This window comes from Dipodomys spectabilis, unplaced genomic scaffold (assembly GCF_019054845.1).
Source record: "Dipodomys spectabilis isolate Male_0828 unplaced genomic scaffold, ASM1905484v1 ptg000115l, whole genome shotgun sequence".
NCBI lineage: Eukaryota > Metazoa > Chordata > Mammalia > Rodentia > Heteromyidae > Dipodomys > Dipodomys spectabilis.
The window spans coordinates 1,890,709-1,912,348 of NW_024870792.1; the positions used below are offsets into that span (position 1 = coordinate 1,890,709).

Here is a 21,640-nt window from a genome sequence, read left to right on the forward strand (position 1 = left end):
CAATGCCAGTTCAAGGTCCAATATAAATGTGTGTATATGTGTGTGCTTGTAGGTCTTATAAAGAATTTGTTAAGATTTTAGTATCTTCAGCTTCTAAACTACTGTTTCTAAATTATCAAAACTGTTTATAGCTAAGCACTAGTAGCTCACAGGTATAATCCTAGCTACTCAGGAGGCTGAGATCTAAGATCATAGTTCAAAGCCAGCTCAGGCAGACAAATCTGAGACTCTTATCTCCAATTAAACAGAAAAAGTCAGAAATAGAGGTGTGGCTCAAGTGGAAGAGCACCAGCTGTGAGCAAAAGAGTCAGTGAGAGTATGAGGCCCTGAATTCAAGCCCCAGTTCCAGCAAAAATAAAACAAAAGTCTGTTTACACAAATCTGAGGATGTGGAAACAACAGACACTCATTCATTACTGGTAGGAATGCAAAACTGGGAGGCAGGTTCCTAATTTCTTACAGAAATTATCACACGACCTGGCAATCAGGCAATCAGGCTCCTTGGCATTTACCCAAGGGAGCCAAATATTTTTATTTAAAAATCTTTGTATGCAAATAGATCATCCAGACAATGAGTTGGATATTATTCAGCACTAAAATAAACTATAAAGAAAATTTTAAATGTTTATTCAACTAAAGAAGTCTAAAAAATGTCACATGTACTATATGATTGTGACCATATGACATTCTGGAAAAGACAAATCTACAGAGACAGTTACCAGGGGTTGGGATGGAGAGATGAATAGCTAGAGCAAACAGGTTTTGAGGGGAAGCAGTATTATTAGGTAGGATACTACTACAGTGGACTTGTCGTTATTTGTTTATCCAAATCCAAAGAATGTGTAACTCCAGAGGGATCCTTAATGTAAATGATAAGACTTTGAATGATAATGATCGGCCAATGTATTCACTTGTTGTAGTACTGTTCCATTCACTGGGGAATGCTGATAACCAGAGAGGCTATGCATGTATAGGGACAGGGACCATATAAGAAACGTCTGTACCTTCTACTCAATTTTGCTATAAGCCTAAATCTGCTCTATTAAATCTGCTATATCTGGTCTATTATAAAAAAAATTTATAAGCCAGGAACCAGTGGCTTACACTTACAAGTCTAGCTATTCCGGAGGCTGGGATCTGAGGATTGCCATTCAAAGCCAGCCTAGGTAGGAAAGTCTGTGAGACTCTTATTAACTACCAGAAAACCAGAAGTAGTGTTGTAGCTCAAAGTGATAGAGTACTAGCCTTGAGCAAAATTACTCAGGCCCCAAGTTTAAGTCCCACAACTGAAAAATAAAAACCTTCATAAATTATTCTCATAAAGGGGTTCTAACTAGAAAGAACTTGCCTAGAACATAACCTAGCTGGGTACTGGTGGCTCATGCTTGTAGTCCAAACTGCTCAGGTGGCTGAGATCTGATGACTGAGCATTGAAGTTTGCCTGGGCAGAAAAGTCTAAGAGAGATTATCTTCATTTCTAACAAAAAAAGCTAGACTCATAGTTCAAGTGGTAGATTGCCAGATATGAGCAAAAAAGTCAAGTGAGAGGCCATAAGTTCAAAGCCCTATAATGGCACATACACAGAACCAAACAAAAACAAAAAAGTAATCTACATTTACTAGAATGCTTACATTATGTAAATTCTACTCTCTAGGATTATATAGCTTCTGTTACATATACATTGTTTCCTAGAAGCAATTTCTCAAGAAAGATAAACATATCAAGAAAAATATTAAGAAAGATAATACAGGATGAGATAGCATTCAGAAAAATTATTCCAAATGTGCTCTGTATAGCAAAAGATTAATTTTAAAATGTAATATGAGGCAAAAAGTAATATAATTTTCATTTTTAAAGTTATAATAAAATATGAAATTTGCCATGCTAACCATTTTAAGAGTACAGTTTAGTAGCATTAAATATATTCACATTGTATTGTAACAATCCACCAAAATAACTTTTTGCATTTTATTAACCATTTTTTACAATTTATGTATAATCTGAAAATATAAATGTCTTATTTTTGTTAATTAATATTTTCAACATGTAATAATCTGAATAAAATGATTACTTAGTGCCTGATACCTAGTATTACCCTGGATATATAACTTACATGAAGCTTTCTTTTTTCCTGTATTAGGAGTTCCTGGGTGCTCTGTATAGAACTGCGTAGGGCAATGCAATTCTTCTGCAAAATGTGAACCTGAAATTGGAAAAAAACTGTTTTTTTGTAAGGCAGATTTTTGAAAAAATAAATGACCTTATGGAACATGTGGAGAGTAGAATTTTTAAGGTCACTAAGGGCAAAAGAGAAGTAGGTCTATGTGTCACAGCTGAAATCTCAACAGAAGACATGCCTTATTGCAGTGTTGTCCAACGGCACATTTTGGGCACTTGTAGCACACACAGTCATCAGCCAGAGGAGGCTACTGAGAATGTGAAATGTGGCCAAAGTGAGTGAAGAAGTAAACAGTTTTTTTTTTAATAGTCAGTTTTAAAATGCTTAACTAATTTCAACTTAGCAGCATTCACACATGTAGCTAATGGTTGATTTACATCACTAAAGGATTATTTGTGAATTCCTTAAGTAGAATCCTTTTCATAAGTGAGTGGTGAAGAACAGTCATTGGTCAAAATAAGAAGAATGTAATCTGAATACAGGCATTAAATTATGAAAATACGAATTGTGTTTAGTAGTTAGAACATACTCTAAATGTCATATAAGGACTTCAAAAAATAACTACAATGAAGGCACACATTGTGTTAAAATAAACAATAGTAATTGACAACAGCAGTATAAGTATGTTCCTGATTATTTCACTGTTGGATCTTTGCTTCAAGTGTTAGTTCAACTTAGTCTTTGTTGTCTAGCCAAATCACAGACACACAGCATAGGGTGAGAGACATGATGAGATCAGACTAATGATTTCCAAAATCAGTGCCTCTAGCAGAGAGTACATGGGCAAGGAAGAGTTACTGTACCTAGAGCTACAAGTCCATGCTGTGAAGCCTGAGGCAAATTAACTTCTCTGGGCATTAGCTATCATATTCATTAATTAGGAACTGTATTAAATAACATTAGAGTCATTTTGTACCACAATTACCTTAAGTTGTAGCAAGAATGTTAGCAGAGATTAAAGAAAATAAATAATAAATTTGGAGAAAATTGACAAAATAATGTTTATAGGTAAATTCTTTTTTACTTCCCTAACACGGGTAAGAAAAGGGAATTTTGTACCTGTTTCTGTTCCACTTCCACTGCTGATCCCATTTCCTGTACTTTGAGTAGCATAGCTGATCCAGATCTCTCAAGAGATTCTCTGACATGCTTCTCCAAAGCCAGCTGTCTCCTCAGCTACATAGCAACATTGAAGTTAAGCCAGTCTAAGGAATATCATATGCCAGTTTCCCAAAAATCAAAGTTGCCAGATACACCATCTCGGAATTGAACATTCTTTATTTACAGTCATGCTCTTATACATATGTATGCATAAAGGCATGCTCTTGTTTCTCCCTAATATATAAAAGTATGAAGTCAAATCTGTTGCTGCCCTTATCTTCTTACTGTATTGTATTGTAAGTTACTTGCAAGCAGCACTTAGAAAAAGAAGAGCAGAAGCTGGGGGCCAGTGGCTTATGCCTATCATTCTGGCTACTCAGGAGGCAAAATTTACCTAGGAAGAAAAGTTCTAGAGACACTTTCTCCTATTAACTAACAAAATGCCAGACTAGAAGAGTGATTCAAGTGGTAGAACACCAGGCATGAACAAGAAAGAAGCATGCAAGATGACCTGAGTTCAAGTCATGATACCAGCACAAAAAAGGAGAAGGAACAGAGGAGGAGGAAGAATAGGAAAAGAAGAAAAAAGAGGAGGGGGAGAAAGAGGAGGGGAAAAGAAGAAGGAAGAGAAGGAAGAGGAAGAAGGAAGGAAGAAGGAAGGAAAGAGAATAGAATGTTGAGATAAGCAGATAAGTCCTGCTTCATAAAATGGTTCTGTAATATGTATGTGTGTTGGTGTTGTAATATAAAATAGATGTTTAATGCATTCAAACTTTCAAAATAAGTAGAAAAAGTGCTAGCATCATATCTTAGTATGTATTTACTTCATTTCTGTATTATCTTGTTCTATTTTTCAACTCACTTTCCTATATCTTACATTGTTTTAATTTTGTAGTATTATAACCATACTTCTAGAAGCTATTTCAAGATCAGGTATAATGGCTTAAGTCTAAATTGCAGATACTCTGGAAATGGGTATCAGGAAGCTTGTACAGTGGGTAGCTAGCCCAAGCAAAAAATTAGTGAGACCCTATCTTAACCAAAAACCTGAGTGTAGTACTTCTTGCCTGTATGCCATCTACATGGGAGCCCAAAATAGGAAGATCACAGTCCAGGTTTGCCCAGGACAAAAAATGTGAGGCCCAACCTGAAAAAAATAAAGGGTTAAAGTAGATAGATGCTTAGCAACCGTAAGGTTTTGAGTTCAGATCCCAGTATCACCTAATTCTGTTTTGGACTTTGAAAGTCTAACTAATGAAGTAACTGTTAAATAACAGTGTTCATTAACATGAAAGAACTTGGATCCTGTGTCATTATAATACAAAAATATCTATTTGATCTCTGCTCATTGTGTCTGACATTAAAACCCTGTAATTGTCTTTCAGGAGCTAGCTAGATGTAGTAGTTAGAAAAACTCTTAAAGGTCTCACTTCCAAACACTACTATACTGGGGATCAATTTTCCAACACATGAACTGGCAGGGGACACAAGTCACATACAATCATACAATATCCAAAATATACAAAAAACACTCTTAAACTAATCAAAATAAGTTTAAACTCAAGAAAAAAAAACAAGACCAGGAAGTTCATGGTCTGAGGCCAGCTTGGACAAGCTGGTAGCAATGAGGACCCCATCTCAACCATTCATTAAAAATCTGAGCATAGTGGCATGCACCTGTAATCTACTGAAAAGGGAAACAGGAGAATATCAGTTCAGGCCAGTCCAGACAAAAACTAAGATCCTATTTGAAAAATAGAAAGCAAAAAGGGCTAGAGGGCATAATTCAAATGGATGGGTACCTGCCTAGCAAGCACAAGACTGAGTTTTGACTCCAGTACCACTAAAAAAAAACTTCACTCGTAAACTGCAAAATAAGAGACCATTACATACAAAGTAGAATGGCAAAAAATCAAAATACTTATCAAATGCTGGTAAAGATGGAGAACTATGTTCTTATTTGGCCAGCTTATTCCTTGCTGGCAGTCATTTTGTAAGATGATTGGGCAGTTTCTAACAAAGCTAAACCATAGGCTTATCATTAACCCAATGTTATACATCCCTAGGTTATTTACCCAAATGAGTTGAAATCTTATGTTCACATAAATATCCATAATACAAATATTTATAGAAGCTTTATTTCTTATTGTCAGTAATCGTAATCAAACAAAATGTTCTTCAATAAGTGAATGGATGAACAAGCTATGGTACATACAATGCAATATTGCTCATCAATTAAAAGGATACAAACCATATGAAGGAACTTTAAATATGCTAAGTGAAGGCAGTCAGTTCACAAAGGTTATATACTGTATAATTCCAATGACAACAAAACTTTATAGATGGCAAAGTGGTTGCCAAGGGATCAGAGGGAAGAGTAGAGAGGGATGAGTAGGTAAGTATAGTTTATCTTTGGGGCAGTGAAATTACTCTGGATAATCCTGTAATGGTAGACACATACATTGTGAATTGGCCCAAACTCAGAAGTGCACAAGGACAAGAAGTGAATTCTAGAATAAACTGTGGGCTTCAACTGGATCAATAGTGGTTCATCAAATATACCAAGTATCACACTAATGTGGTCTGTTTAAAACAAACCTGTGAGAATGAGTAGGAGGTATATGGGAATTCTTTTCTGCACACGTTTTCTATAAACATAAAGCTGCTCTAAAAGTCTATTGAAATATGTAAAAACATGAAAACATTCTAAGAGCAATCATAAATTACTAGCAAATAATATTCTCTATAATAATAATTTTCTAGATAGCTATGCTTGATGCTTCAAGCACTACAAATATATATATACATATTTTAAAGGTTTTAAATATACTTTGACCCTTTTGTTTTAGACTAATGACAATATTTGGTCAGGAACACTGAGAATTTTAGTCTATTGTCAAATATATTAGATTAGTAATTTTTCTGACTGTTTTTTTTTTGGGGGGGGGGTTAGTCATGTGCCTGAACTCTGGGCCTGGGCGCTGTCCCTCAGCTCTTTAGCTCAAGGCTAGCATTCTAGCACTTGAGCCACAGCTCCACTTCCGACTTTTTTTTTTCTGCTTATGTGGTGCTGAGGAATCAAACCCAGGGCCTCATTCATGCAAGGCAAGCACTCTACCACTGAGCCACCTTCCCAGCCCTTTTCTGACTTTTATCACTATTTTCAGCTACAAAATTTTAGTTCAACAGCTTGTAGCAGCCACTTCTTAATTCCCCAAACAAGACTGAAATTAATATTTCAAGGTAAAATTAGAGCATATCATAGCTTTTTAAATTGTCTTTAATTGTTTTCACGTTTGTGCTGACACTGAACTCAGGGCCTGAGTCTTGTCCCTTAGCTTTTTCATTCAAGGCTAGTGCTCTACCATTTGAGCCACAGCTCCACTTCTGGGTTTTTGGTGGTTAGTTGGAGATGAGCATCTTATAAACTTTCACACTTAGGCTGGTTTTGAACCATGATCCTCAGATCTCAGCCTCTTGAGTAGCTAGGATTACAGGTATAAGCCACCAACACCCAGCTAGCTTTTAATTGTAAATACAACTTTAGATTAAAAGGTCATTACATGAAGGAATGCAGCATGTGGGCATGGCTTTTAGGGCAATTTTTTCCCTAGCTTATTGCAGTATTAAAGCCAAAGGAAGTCTTAATGTAGGGCTAGCACTCACACTTTAATTATATGTTGCACTTCTTAAAGTCTTTCTTTAATAAAGCATATTTATGCTTTCAAAAAAGGCATAAGTAAAACATACTTTCTTCTTCAAAAGGTCCTTTTCATTCTCTATTTTCTTTCTTTCCCCCTCAGAAATTCCAATTCTTTCTCTTGCTCCAGTATCTTTTTTCTTACCTCTTGAACTTTATGGTTCATTTTACGTTTTGTGGTTTTCAATTCCTCTTCAATAGCTGCATTCTTTTAAAAGGAGAAAGAGAAAAGATTCTAAATTGAAATGGCAGATATTATCTATAGGTATATCAATTATTACTTTGATTCATGGCTTTTAGATCAGAAATAGTAATCACATCCATCTCTTGTGTTAAAATTGACTGATTAGAGGACAAACTAGAAATTGACCAATATTTTCTTACAAAGAATCTTTCTTATTTTAAGAGCTCTTATTTTCCTAGCATCAAATATCATTCATACTTAAAAGCCAAGGACTTATTACTTATTCTTTTTTTTAAATTATTATTAGTGGCACTAAAGTCCTAGACATAAAATCTCAAAATTGTTTTTGCCTTCTTTCCTACCTTCAGTCTATATCCAATACTATATTCTGGAGTATGTTCCCTTTCAGAATTCCACAATACTGGTTTTGACCTAATTAGCTATTAGACTCATAGTGCAAATAATACAATTCAAATCCTAATTACTTTTCCTGACTCCATTCTCCTCTCCCCATAATCAGTACTCTAAAATACTGCCTAATTTGTTTTCTCTGCCTTTTTTCCTGTTTGTTTTTTTGTTTGTTTTTGTGATTTATTTTTCTGGTGCCAATCCTGGGGCTTGAAAGTTAGAGCTTGGGTGCTGTCCCTGTGCTTTTTTTTGCAAGGCTAGAGCTCCTAACTTGAGCCACAGCTCTACTTCCAACATTTTGGTGCTTAATTGGAAATAAAAATCTCATAGACTTTTCTGCTTTCTTGCCTGGGCTTGCCTAGAACCATGGTCTTCAGATCTCAGACTCCTGAGTAGCTAGGATTTCAGGCGTGAACTACCGGTGCTCTCCTCTGCTTTTATTAATCATTTCACTATTTTAAAAAATCATTCTCCATAGGAACTATACAATTGTTGGTTATAATGATGACATAATGATTATGTACATAATTATGTACATAAATGTACACAATGATTTTGAGACCTCTACAATGTGATACCTACTTCATATCCAGTTTATTTTCCACAAACAAATTCTTACTCCTGTCAGCCTAGTTTACATATTTCACCCAGTGGAATGATCTGGCTCAAACCTGGATTATAGGAAGAAGCCAGGCATGTGGTTATCTTGGACAAGTGACTTCCCTCTGGTCCAGAGTACTCTTACTATTAAACAGGCCAATGGTGTCCTATTTCATAGGATATCCTTGTAGACCTAATTCTTTCCTTTACCTGCATATGCTCATTGAAATGACCTTTCCCTCCTACTTTGCCTCCTAAAGGTTGAGCTCAAGTCCTATTATCTGTTTTCTAAAGCCTACCTGATCTATTCTAGACAGGGCATGCTCACCCTTTTCAAACATGCCTGAACAAAGAGCCTTTGCTATTAAATATTCACATGTCCCATACCATCCTATAACACTTTTGTTACACTCTTATTTCTTCCTATTTATCATAGTATGCCTTGTGCTTCAACCATCATATAAGCTTTGAAAAGGACAGACTTCTCATACCTCTGGATGCTTACTATTCCTTATATACTATAAACAGTTACTAGCAGTACATAGTACTTTAGGTTATTGATGCACATACATGTGAAATGTATCAAGAATCTTTACACTAATATCACCTATTTTTACATCAGTTTTATTGGTCTGATGCTACTTCCAGCTGATATAAAGTAACTTTGTACTTCAGAAATGTGGACTCAAACCTTTATCTCTGAGGCCATTTCCAGAGTGGCAGTCAACCTATGAGCTTCATTTTGTGTGTTTCCTTCTCCCTCTTTGACATCTCTCAGTTGCTGGCGCAAACTCATCACTTCAAGATGCAACAGCTTCAGATCTTTGGAATGTTCCTCCTCTATTGTATTCAATCGATCCTTCAGAAAAGCTACCAGACAGCACAGGAGTGGCATCAAGTAGTACAAGGAAGGTAAAGAATCATAAACTCAGATGCCCACAGAGGATAATATTCTCTTCTCTCCATACCTGTTTTCTGTGGATTCAAATCTTTTTCACTTTGTAGATGAAAGATGCTCATCTTCAAGGACTGGATGAGACTTTCCAGATGGTACATTCGATTCACCAGAAGCTCACAGTTCTTCCATAAAATATCTTTTTGTCCTGGACAAATTATTTCACTCTGGATAGGACTAATGACTTTCTGGCTAGTAGTGTCTTCTAAATAGATTGGAATTTCCAGCGGACCTCTGGACAAAGATCCCAATATAACAATATTATGCAGTGCAATGTGTATCATGGTGATCCTAACCATTGAGTCCATGTAACCTTTCTAATAAGAATATAATAAACAATCACCAACATTGTCAAATACGGCTACTTCTGATGTTCCCTCCACCCACAAACCTACCAAATAAACACCTATATAAGATCAATTCCCTCTATGTCAAGAAGAAAATTAGAAATGCTGTGACTCTTCTGGCAAGCATCAGTATCAACCAGGTAGAAAAAGATGAGGTACAGTCCAGGCACAAAACTATCCATGGATATTAAACTACACACCTGAGAAGGGATCTTCCAGCATTTACCCAAAGAGAGAAGCATTTGTGCCACACATATTGTACTCCAAGGTTATCCAATATTTGGCTTGCAATTTGCCTATGTCTGAATGTAGAAGGGATCCTGAATATATATCTCATTAGACCTCAGAACAAAGTAGGAGATATCCAAGCACAGGCAAGAGCTTCCAGGGATATAATTCTCCAACATCAGAGCAGAGAATGGGATAAAATTCAACACTTCTAGGTTTCTCTCTGAAAAAGGTTTGCCAATGTATTCTGACAACTGTTACTGCTGATAGTGTAATAACAGCTGACTAACTTACATCAGAAAATTGTTAACTGGTGACACATGTTGACCTTCAACAGCCTAAAGAAGACTCAGCACTTCCTATGCCCTCTCTGCAGCTCATCCCACTGGCAACTCCAGTTTACAAATTCCTCCTGGAAGAATGGGTCACTATCAAGTGCAATGTTTATAGCTCCCACTAGAGGAACTGCAATCTCATCCTCCAGGCTCTGGGAGCTGAGGGGAGTAAGCACATGAGAGTTCTCCTAGATCACAATATCAAGAGGCAGTTTTAAGCAGTAGTGCAAGCACTTTTAGGGACTACATTCTTGGGGAGCAGAGCAAGCTTAAATGCACAGCATTAGGTTTCTGTCTAGAAAGGATTTCTCTGCATCATCTTCCAGTGGCAATTTGAAGGACTGTCTTCTAACTAACATAACTAACATAAACAGTAGACCTCCAGCAGCCTGAAAAAAGAGTGCACACTCCCTGAATTCTCTTTCTTACATTACAACGACAAAAACTTCAGATCTCCAAAGCCACTCTGAAAGGAGGCTATCTATGCATTGGTTACTACAACCTCTGCTGTGCGCTGAGAGTTGATAAGGCTCTGCCTCCCTCAACCAGAAAAAATGAGGAAGTGGACACACAATAGACCCACTATGATCAGAGAGTACATACTGACTTAGAGTGGAAATGTCTGACATAGATACTCTTGCCTACTAGTGCAAAGACAATAGATGATAAATGCCTGTTCGTGGCTTCACCCTGAACATATAAAGAACTGGGAAACACATCTAAAATACCATCCTTTCCTGCTGTATCTGGATGGTCTGTACTCTCATTTATCTTACCTGACTCAAAGGCACTGAAAAGCAAAACTCATGTGATCATCTCAATAAATGCAAAAAATACCATGTGAGAAAATTTGATGTTCTTCCATGATAAAAACTCACAACAAATTAAATAGAGAATGAATGTTCCTTAACACAACAGAGGCTAGAAATGGCAAGTACACAGTTGGCATTATGCTTAATGGTGAAAGCTTTGTCCAGAAAAAGAATGAGACAAAGATGCCTATTTCCTCTATCAGACTCAACATGGTATTGAAAATCCTAGCCAGAGTAATCATGGAAGAAAAAGAAACACAAGGCATACGGATCAGGAAGGAAGAAGTAAAACTACCTAATGTTGCTAATTATATATCTAAATATATAATTTAGTGTTGCTAATTATATATCTAAATATATAGTGTATATAATATATAACATATTATGTAAATGTAATATAAATATTATATAAAGATAATATAATATAAATATTTTATATAAAGAAAAAGAATATAAATATGTTATAAAACCAGAGGCAGGTACTCTCACACTGTAATCCTAGCTACTTGGGAGGCAGAGCTCTGATGACTGAGGTTGGAAGTCAGCCTGGGCAGGAAAGTTCATGAGACTTTTACCTCCAATAAACTACCAAAAAAAAAATCCAGAAATGGAACTGTGGCTCAAGTGGCAGAGTGCTTGCCTTGAACCTAAAATAGTCTCAGGGACAGCTCCTAGGCCCTGAGTCCCTGAGTTCAAGTCCCAGGACCAGCAAGAAAAAAACAACAACAAAGAAACAGATATATTACCCAGTAGAACAGGATGGAGAGCACAGAAATAATCTCTGTATTTATAATTAATTAATTAATTAATTTTTTTGGGGGGGGGGGGGTCCAGTCATGGGGCCTGAACTCTGGGCCTGGGCGCTATCCCTCAGCTCTTCAGCTCAAGGCTAGCGCTCTACCACTTGAGCCACAGCACCACTTCCGGCTTTTTTCTTTTTTGCTTATGTGGTGCTGAGGAATTGAACCCAGGGCCTCAGGCATGCAAGGCAAGCGCTCTACCACTGAGCCACCTTCCCAGCCCTAATTAATTTATTTTTAATAAAAATGCTAAGAATATACAACAGCAATAGGACAATCTCTTCAATATATGATATTAGGAAAACAGGTTGTCCACATGCCGAAGAATTAAACTGGCCCCTTTGTACAAACCATATATAAGAATCAAAAATACATTAAGGACTTAAGTGAAGAACTGAAACAAACTTCTATAAGAAAATGAAAGGGGCCGAGCACTGGTGGCTCAAACCTGTAATCCTAGCTACTCAGGAGGCTGAGATCTGAGGATTTTGGTTCAAAGCCAACCCGGGGCAGGAAAGTCCGTGAGACTCTTATCTCCAATAAAAACCACTAGAAAACCGAAGTGGCACTGTAGCTCAAGCAGTAGAGCGCTTGCCTTGAGCTGAAGAGCGCAAGGACAGCAAAAAAAAAAAGCACCCAAGCCCAGAGTTCAAAGCCCACGACCAACCCCCCCCAAAAAAGAAAGAAAATGAAAGGGAATGCTTTTACTTTGTACTTGACAATGATTTCTTGGATATGACTTTCAAAACACAGATAACACCTTGCTCATGTCACTAACCCTTCTGTACAGTATTTTCATAATAAAAAACTTATTGAAAAAAACACAGATAACAAAAGCAAAAGTAGTCAAACAGGACAAACTTTTTTAGTAGCACTAGGGATGAAGTTTTTTAGTATCTTATTCTAAATTGTGAAAACTTTAAAGATTTCAAATCTTTCTTTTAAGTTGATATAGGAGAAACTAATGATAAATTAATAGCATGAAACATTTCAAGTTTTTCCTTCAGTAGATTTTAAATTAGAACTAAAAATTTCATAACATGAAAAATAGTTTTCAATCATTTCAAAGATAAACAAAATATTAAATTTTTTTTTTTTTTGGGTCCGGTAGTGGGGCCTGAACTCTGGGCCTGGGTGCTGTCCCTCAGCTCTTCAGCTCAAGGCTAGCACTCTACCACTTGAGCCACAGCGCCACCTCCGGCTTTTTTTCTTTTTTTGCTTATATGGTGCTGAGGAATTGAACCCAGGGCCTCAGGCATGCAAGGCAAGCACTCTACCACTGAGCCATCTTCCCAGCCCCCAAAATATTAAAATTTTATACCTAAGTAATAATCTTTTTGAGGTACAGATGATTTGAACTCAAGGCTTCACTCTTTCTAGGCTGGCACAATATCATTGAGCCCTATTTTTCACTGGTTGAGCCTCCATTTTTCAGCTTTGATGAGATCACAGGCAGGTACCACCATGCCCAACTTCTGTTTCATGGAGATGGAGTTCCTCTGACTTTTCTACAAAACATGCCCAATCTCAGCTTCTTATTTAGCCTGGAGTGGCAGACATAACTCAGCAATGGGTTGAAAAGGAATGGAGAACTTTTTGGTTGGGCTGGTCTTAAGCTGTGACATTCTTTAGACTCCCACACAGCTAATATTACAGGCATGAGCAAATGGAACTCAACCCTAACTCACATTTTCTTTAACTATAAAGAATAGTGCCAATAGCTCTGTGTTATGGTTTATATAGAAAGTGTTACCCAACAGGCTCAAGTGTTAGAGGCATGATCCCCAGCTGGTGAGTTTATCACTGAGAGGCTATTGGATTGTGTGGGTGGTAATTTCATCAATGGATCTGTCCAATTCATATTGAATTGGCTATTAGGAAGTAGGGCCTGACTGGAGGAAGTCAACTGGGGGTGTGGCTATATATCTGGGCCTGGACCCTTTCTGCTCCTTTCTCATTCATTTTCTCTTTCTCCCTTCCTTACTCCTCTCTTTCCTTCCTGACTGTCATGATAAGCAGCCAGCTCTAATGCACTATATCCTCTTTGCTAAATGCTTTGGCTTACCACAGACCCATAGTGATAACTATGGATTCAAACTTCTAAAACAATGAGCTAAAAATAAATTGCTCTCTCAGTTATTTTGTCATGGCAATGAAACACTTAACAGACTCTGTCACAGAATGACAACTCTTTATCTGGCAAATATTTTTAAACTTACATTCAAATTAAAGTTATTTCTCAATTCTCTGCCAAACCATTGAGATCCCTTATTTCTAAGCAGCAAAGAAAAATTTTCCTAACCTGCAGCAATCTACTTCATTTGTCTTTGTTACCTTTTTTCACCATAGTCCAACGTTAGTAGGTCATCTCTCAGAGAACTGGTCTGTTCCTTAACTACTCTCATCCTTTGTTGAAGAACTGTGAATGCTTCAGAAGCTGTAGCATTGACATGGGTTGGAGAGATGACAGGTCTGCACATTCTATTTTCCATATGCACCTAAGATTAAAGTCTCAATATTAACATGGTAGGCTCACTTATTGATCAGAATAGTCATTATATCTCCCTATGGGAGGACTATGCATTAGTATCCTTTTAACCCAAGGAACTGCCATATGTCATACTTCGGCCAATTAACTATGAGTAGAAAAAAATAAAAATGAGTAGAAGCTTTAACCTCAGGTTGTTGTTCACCATCTGTCCCTTTTGTTCACCTCCACGAGACAAGCAACATTAGAAATAAGGCTTTCTCCCTATCTAGGGTCTATGACCTCTCTCCATGACATATGTAAGTGAGCAATAAACCTATGTTGTTGCAGGCCAATGAGATTGTTGAATAGGTTGTTATTGCATTATAACTTAGTATATCCTATTTGCTATAGTTTGCCACAAAGTAGGACCTGTAGCTTAGCTGAGGGAAGAATATTCTTTTTTGTCACCAGATGTTTTCATGATAATGTTACAATTCCCCAAAAGGCTCTCATGTTAAAGACCTGGTCCCCATCTGGTGGAGCCAACCAGAGATGTGATTGGATCATAAAAGTGTTAATGCCCATAGATTAATCCATGAATGAATTCATACTGAATGGTCTATTAGGTAAGGTCTGGTTTAAGTTCATTAGGGGTATACCTTTGAAGGCTATATCTTGTTCCTAGCTCTTACCTGTCTCTCTGCTTCTTGGCTGCCAATAAGGGAGCAGCTCTGGTCCACTACACTCTCTACCATGATATTCTGCTTCACCACAGGCCCACAGCAATGAGCCAAGTGACAATGGACTCAAGTTTCTGAAACTATGAGCCACAAACCCTTCTTTTCTCAAGTTGTTGTGTTATTCAGACTTTTTCATTGCTATACAAATATAACTTGAAGGAGAAAAGATTTATGTTTGGTTCACAGTTTCAGAGGTTTCAGCCCATCATGTAGGGCTGGGCATGACAGCCAGGAAGCAGCAAGAGTGAATGACTACACTAGCAGGCTTCCTCCTTTGGGGCCTACAAAACATATTCACAGTAGGCTTTACTAACCTCCAGAAATGCTCTCATACATACTCCAAGAATGGTAAAGAAACACATAGACTGTAAGTAAAGTTAAAAAAAATGTCAGGCAAATAGAAAAAAAAAGGAACAAGAATGGCTGTTTCTATATTACAAAAAATAAACTTTAAGTAAAAAAATGTAAACAAAGACAAAGAAAGTTACTAAATAATGAGAAAAGGATCAATTCAACAGATGGATATACCAATTGTAAATACAAATGCACCCAACACAGCAAGTCCATTTTTACAAAGCAAACATTAAATCTAATGGGAGAAAAGACTCCAAAACAACTATTGTAAAGGACTTCAGTAGTTCACATACATCAATGGACAGATTATCCAGGTTTAAAAAAAAAACACAACAATAAATCAACAAAGAAATGTCAGCTGACCAAATGACATTACAGAATATTTTATCCAATGGTTGCAGAATATACATTTCTCTTTCACCAGCACAGGATATATGTCAGGGCACAAAAGAACTCTTAACAAATCTCAGATACCAAAATACAGGTGCATGGAAAAAAATCAGTTCTAATGTATGACATCAGAGTGACTGTAGTTCACAATTATTTATTCTTAAATATTTTATGAAGAATTACAAAGAAGAAGTGGTGCTATGGCTCAAGTGGTGGAGCGCTCGCCTTGAGCTGAATAGCGCAGGGACAGAGCCCAGGCCCAGAGTTCAAGCCCCATGACAGACAAAAAAAAAAAAAGAATCTCGTTTCTCCATCTTTTTTGGGAGGGGGAGTATGGGAAGGGATGGGAAGGGGAAACAAAGAGACGGCAACTATGCTTGATAAGAAATGTACTCATTATCTTGCCCATGTAATTGTAACTCCTCTGTACAGTATTCTCACAATAAAAAAAAAAGAAAAAAGAAAAAAAGAATTACAAAGAAGTTTTAAAGTTCTCAAAACACATGATAAATGTCTGAGAGGGAAATGCTAATTACTTTTTATAAACATGTATTGTTATCAAACTATAATCCTGTAATGTATACAATTTTATTAACTAAAAAAAGACACCTCAAATGAAGTTAATCTGAATTTTCTCTTACAATTGCCAATATGTGATTTTCTTAAAAACAACAAACAAGCCAGGCACCAGTGGCTCACACCTGTAATCCTAACTACTCAGGAGGCTGAGATCTGAGGATTACAGTGCAAAGCCAGACTGGGCAGGAAAGTCTGTGACACTCTTATCTTCATTAAACTGCCACAAAAGCCAGAGTGAAGCTGTGGTTCAAGTGACAGAGCCAAAGTTCAGGGACAGAGTCCAGGCCCCGAGTTCAAGCCCCAGGACCAGCACACAAAAAGAAAAAGAAATAAACATATGAGTTATTTCTTTTCCCCCCTTCTTTTTCAGTCGTGGGGCTTGAACCTTGGACCTGGGTGCTGTCCCTGAGCCCTTCAGCTGGAGGCGAGCGCTCTACCACTTGAGCCCAGTGCCACTTCCAGTTTTCTGGTGTTTTGTTGTAGATAAGAGTCTCATGGACTTTCCTGCCTGGGCTGGCTCTGAACTGTGATCCTCAGATGTCAGCCTCCTTTGTAGCTAGGATTACAGTGTGAGCCACCAGCTCCCAGCTCATATTGGCTATTTCTAAGTCACTAACACCAAGTAAATCATGATGCTAAATAATGAAAAGAAATGAGATTTCTCTTTCAGGCATTCGTGAGCAGAATTATTTTATACATGGTTGGTAGTGGAAACTCATATGGACAATTTTCTGTAGCTCCATCTTGTATGCACATCTATATACTAATCATATTGTAAATCTTGGCCACTGATTACAACAATATTCCTGTGGGAATGTGATCTCAAATGTTCAAATTGGGATATTAGAAATTTGCTTTTGTACCCATTAGTTCTGTAATCTGGTATCTCTCTTCCCCTCATTTCTCAGGCAGCAAAAGTGCTACCTTGGGTCCGATAGATAACATAAAATTAATCTCTAATGTCTAGGGCAGAAAGTTATGAAGCAGTAGGGCTGGTTACAGGAACCAAAAGTATGATAGGGGAGGACGTGCTGTGGAAAAGCTGAGTTAATTGCCAAGCCAATAGAATACTGCCAGATTCAGTACAGACATTTCTTCACCATAAAGTAGCTCTTCTTTGCTTTTATTTGAATGTCACCTAAAAATTCATGTACTAGAAATTTAACCACCAAATTCATTTTTATGCTATTTGGAGATACTGCCTTTGGCAGTGATTAAGAGTAGATGCAGGGGCTGGGAAGTTGGCTCAGTGGTAGAGTGCTTGCCTTGCATGCATGAGGCCCTGGGTTCGATTCCTCAGCACCACATAAGCAAAAAGAAAAAAGCCGGAAGTGGTGCTGTGGCTCAAGTGGTAGAGCGCTAGCCTTGAGCTGAAGAGCTGAGGGACAGGGCTCAGGCCCAGAGTTCAGGCCCCACAACCAGACCAAAAAAAAAAAAAAAGAGTAGATGCAGTCATGAAGATCAAAACTCCAATGAAGAGTGACCCAGGCTAACATGCTTGCTTGTTTTACCATGTGCTCCTTCTATCAGGTTGTGAGGCGGCCATCATGAACTGCGACATCATGCTTTCACAGATTTCAAAACTGATAGAAATAGACTCTACTCTTGTCAAATTAACCATCTGAGGTATTAGAGCAACAGACAACAAATTAAAACTACCTTCTATCTTTTCCCCACAGATCCCAGAAAAATGACTTTTACACTTATCTTTTCTTCTGACCAGAATTTCTCCTTCATGCTCCTCTGTGAAACAGTATACAGTTCTGACACTTTTTTGTTGCCTTCTTTAAGAGATTTGTTGCTAACAATCAGTTTAAAGATATGGAGTAAGAAATTCCCATCTATAAGTTACTTTTTCCTATTTTTCCATTTGTTTTGAAGAAAAACACAAAAGACACATGTCCATATTAATGGAGTCTCTAGATATATAATGACTTAAAAGTTCCTCTAAACTTGTAAAAAAAAAAAAAGCCAGATATGGAGTTTCTTGGGCCATATGATTACATGAGCTAGAATGGTATTACCTGGGTAATATAAAGAACCTCTGAGAAAGACCTACTGCCAAACACCAGGCCTAGAATATGTAAGAAGAAAATTGAGGATGAAAATTGAAGAGACACATATTGAAGCTCCAATCTATTTTTATGTCATCTGTTGTCTAGTTATTGTTTACCTAGAAATAAGCTACATTGGGGAGGGTACTATAAAAAAGGAGTTATGGTAGACACCATTGACCCGCCAAAAGAAGTTGGAGAATTTATACGTCCTGGTTCCCCTGAAGCTGGCATAACCATGTGATGTAACCTGGGCAGTGGGATTTAAGGCAGAAGTGTGAACAGGCTTTGTAAGAGCTTTGTTTGTAAAGGCTTTGGGGAGACTTTTGTTTTTCCATTAAGAAAGATAGAAATTACGACACTAGTCCTGTTCTTCTTTTTGACACTAGTCCTTGTTCTTCGTCCTTTGAGAGCTCTCCTTTAGTCATCTATACAATGCCAGATGCCTAACTATAAACAAAGTCAGGAAAACATAAGGAAAAGGTTCAATAAGTGCTGGTGCTGGCTAGTATGACCTCCCCCCCCCCCCCCCCCCCCCCCCCCCCCCCCCCCCCGCCAATCCCAAATGAGTATTTGTTAAACCTATTCATATGAGAAGAACTTGGTGTTTGTTTGTTTGTTGTTTTTGTTTTTTCTAGTCCTGGGGCTTGGAATGAGGGCCTGGGTCCTTTCCCTGTCTCCTAGTGCTCAAGGCCACAGCTCTACCACTTGAGTCTCAGTGCCTTTTCTGGCTTTTTCTGAGCTTATTGGAGATGAGTCTCCAGGCTTTCTTGCCCAGGCTATCATCAGACCTTTTGATCCTCAGATCTCTGCTTCCTGAGTAGCTAGGATTACAGGTGTGAGCCAAATGGAGCCTGGCCTTTTGTTTTTAAACACTTTTCTTTTGATACGTAGAAGTCTCTGCAATAGTTGATGGAAAGAATAAGCAGAATGGACAAATAAAATGACAACACTGCTAGGGGGCAGCAAAGAGGACCATTTCTATGGCAACTTGATAGGGTCAAGTTGGGCCTACAATCTATATTGCCTATGTTAATTTATATTGGAAGCCAAGCACTTAATACTAGCACAGATATAGCAAAAAGTATCTTTGGAAAAAGATACAGAAGATAGAACAGGTAGTTCCTTGACATATTTTGAACAGAACGGTGTGTTCCACCTAATTTTTTTCCATAATTGCTGAAATGTTCAGTTTTGTTGCTATGTTCCCAAGGTAAAATAAGGTTTGCTGACAGATGAGATAGGAGATAAAAGTAACAGGAAGTAGCAAAGTTTGCTCCATGGTTTTTGGCCTGAGCAATTGGAAAGATGGTGTTACCAGTAAGGAGAGAGAAGCCTATCATGAATCAGTTTGATTGAGGGAAGATTAAAAATTGCTTTGGAAATGTAAATTTAAAACAGAAAAAGATTTCCAAACACATGTTTGAATTTGTGGGTCTGGAGCTCATAGGAGGGTTGTGGAGAGATTAATTCTTTTTTTTTTTTTGATTTAGCACTTTTTTATTGTGAAAATACTGTACAGAGGGGTTACAATTACATGCGCAAGATAATAAGTACATTTCTTATCAAGCATTGTAGCCTCCTCCTTTGTTTCCCCTTCCCATCCCATCCTCCTCCCCTATCCCTCACCCAACCATCCTCCCCCCCCCACACCAAAGTTGTAAAGTTTGTTTTCCACATAACTACTTGTATGTCTCATTGTTGCAATGGGTCCACCTGTATCCCTATTTAAACGATTTGTTTTTTCCCTTCCCCTCCACAAATTATACCAACATCAAATACAGTGAAAACAGGAGTTATACCGTGGGAGAGGGACATACAAAGCAACAAAGAAATAATCTTATAAATGTGTTAGAAACAATCGCATGAAAGAAAAACATTTGAATATATATCAGGGTTCATTTCCCTAACATCACCTTATCTGACCTTTTCTGCTGGACTCAGACATATACTAGATATTGCAAATAAGGGAAACCATGGGACCTATGTTTCTTTGGGCCTGGCTTACTTCACTTAATATAATTTATGAACCTACAGACCTATAATCTTCCATAAGGGAGCTAAAAAAATAGAATGGAAGAAAGACAGCCTCTTCAGTAAACGGTGCTGGCAAAATTGGTTAATCACTTGTAGAAAACTAAAGCTAGATCCTTATATATCACCCTGCACCAGAATCAACTCCAAATGGATCAAAGACCTCGGAGTCAAAGGAGACACTCTGAAAACATTACAGGATGGAATAGGAGAAACCCTAGGTCTCCTTGACACAGGCCGAAATTTTCTTAATAGAGACCCGGAAACACAACAAATCAAAGAAAGGTTGGACAAATGGGATTGCATGAAATTGCAGAGCTTCTGCATGGCAAAGAGATTAATTCTTAAATTTAAGCAGATGCATAGTGTGTGAAGCCATGAGACCAAGTAACACAACAGATTAGAAAGGACCTAGTTCTGAGTGCTGAGTTAAACAAATCAAGGAGGATTGTGGGTGTCCAAGACAAATTAACGTTGAGTGTCTCCAAATTAAGATTAGCTTCTTCATCCTTTTTCAGTCTTAAGTGCCCAGCACAGTGCCTGAATCACTATGGATGGTATATGGGAGAATAACTCATTAAAAATGTCCCAGCACAAGCTCCATGCACTGAACAAAAATGTAGGTCAGGGAGGATAACCAGTGACAAAAATGAAATACAGCCTTCCTAAGAGCTTGTACCCTTCCACCTGACTATAAAGAAGGGTAGAGCTGGAGCTAGGCCAAGAGGCCTCCGTGCAGGGACTCTTCCGCTACCCCCACGCCAATGCAAACCCAGGTCAGAAACCAGGACCCTGAGCTCAACCTAGCAGGGCAGAGGGCAGCAAGAAGGGGAGGTGGTGGCCTAATCGAAGCTGTCGACTCTACCTCCCACCTTAAGGGGCCCGGTGGCCTCACCCCTAAATCCATCTGTTGGCCGAAGTCTCCGCCCTGCCTTAAACAGGCCGGTTTCCATGGAACCAAGACAGCATTTTGAACTACCCGCGAGCCCGGGCGGCTCCCGTACGCAGGCGCACCCGGGGCAAAGCATGCTGGGAAGCGCAGTTCCTTGACCCGCCCAGAAGGGGGCCCTCCGCCCGGGGGGCGGAACCCAGGATGGTATCTCGTGGCACGCCGGGAACGTGCGGAAGCGTAGAGCGAGGACGTCCGAGGGCATTGTTCTTGTAGCGGGGCTCGCCGGGAAATGTAGTTTTCGTGCCGCTCTGTCAGGGCCGCCTGTGTCCACCCTGCCCGCTGAGCCATCCTCAAAGGGTGAATTTTGGCAAGCGTGTACCCTGCAGCGGGCGAAAATCTAGGTTCAAAAATGCTTTAGACGATAAGAAAGTAACAGGATTTGTTAGCGAATATTTAAAAACTGGCAAAAATAAAAGA

General features: G+C 38.3%; 1 protein-coding gene across 1 annotated transcript in view; it reads right to left on the minus strand.

The window, feature by feature from the left end:
• Positions 1-21,241, minus strand: part of Ccdc150 (coiled-coil domain containing 150) — a 77,064-nt gene extending 55,823 nt beyond the window's left edge. The window contains 7 exon segments of the mRNA XM_042688381.1: positions 2,115-2,204; positions 3,240-3,356; positions 7,127-7,189; positions 8,859-9,043; positions 9,142-9,362; positions 13,985-14,148; positions 21,167-21,241. Coding sequence (XP_042544315.1) covers positions 2,115-2,204; positions 3,240-3,356; positions 7,127-7,189; positions 8,859-9,043; positions 9,142-9,362; positions 13,985-14,148; positions 21,167-21,178 — 852 coding nt within the window. The 5' untranslated portion in view covers positions 21,179-21,241.
• Between the last annotated feature and the right edge of the window lie 399 nt (positions 21,242-21,640).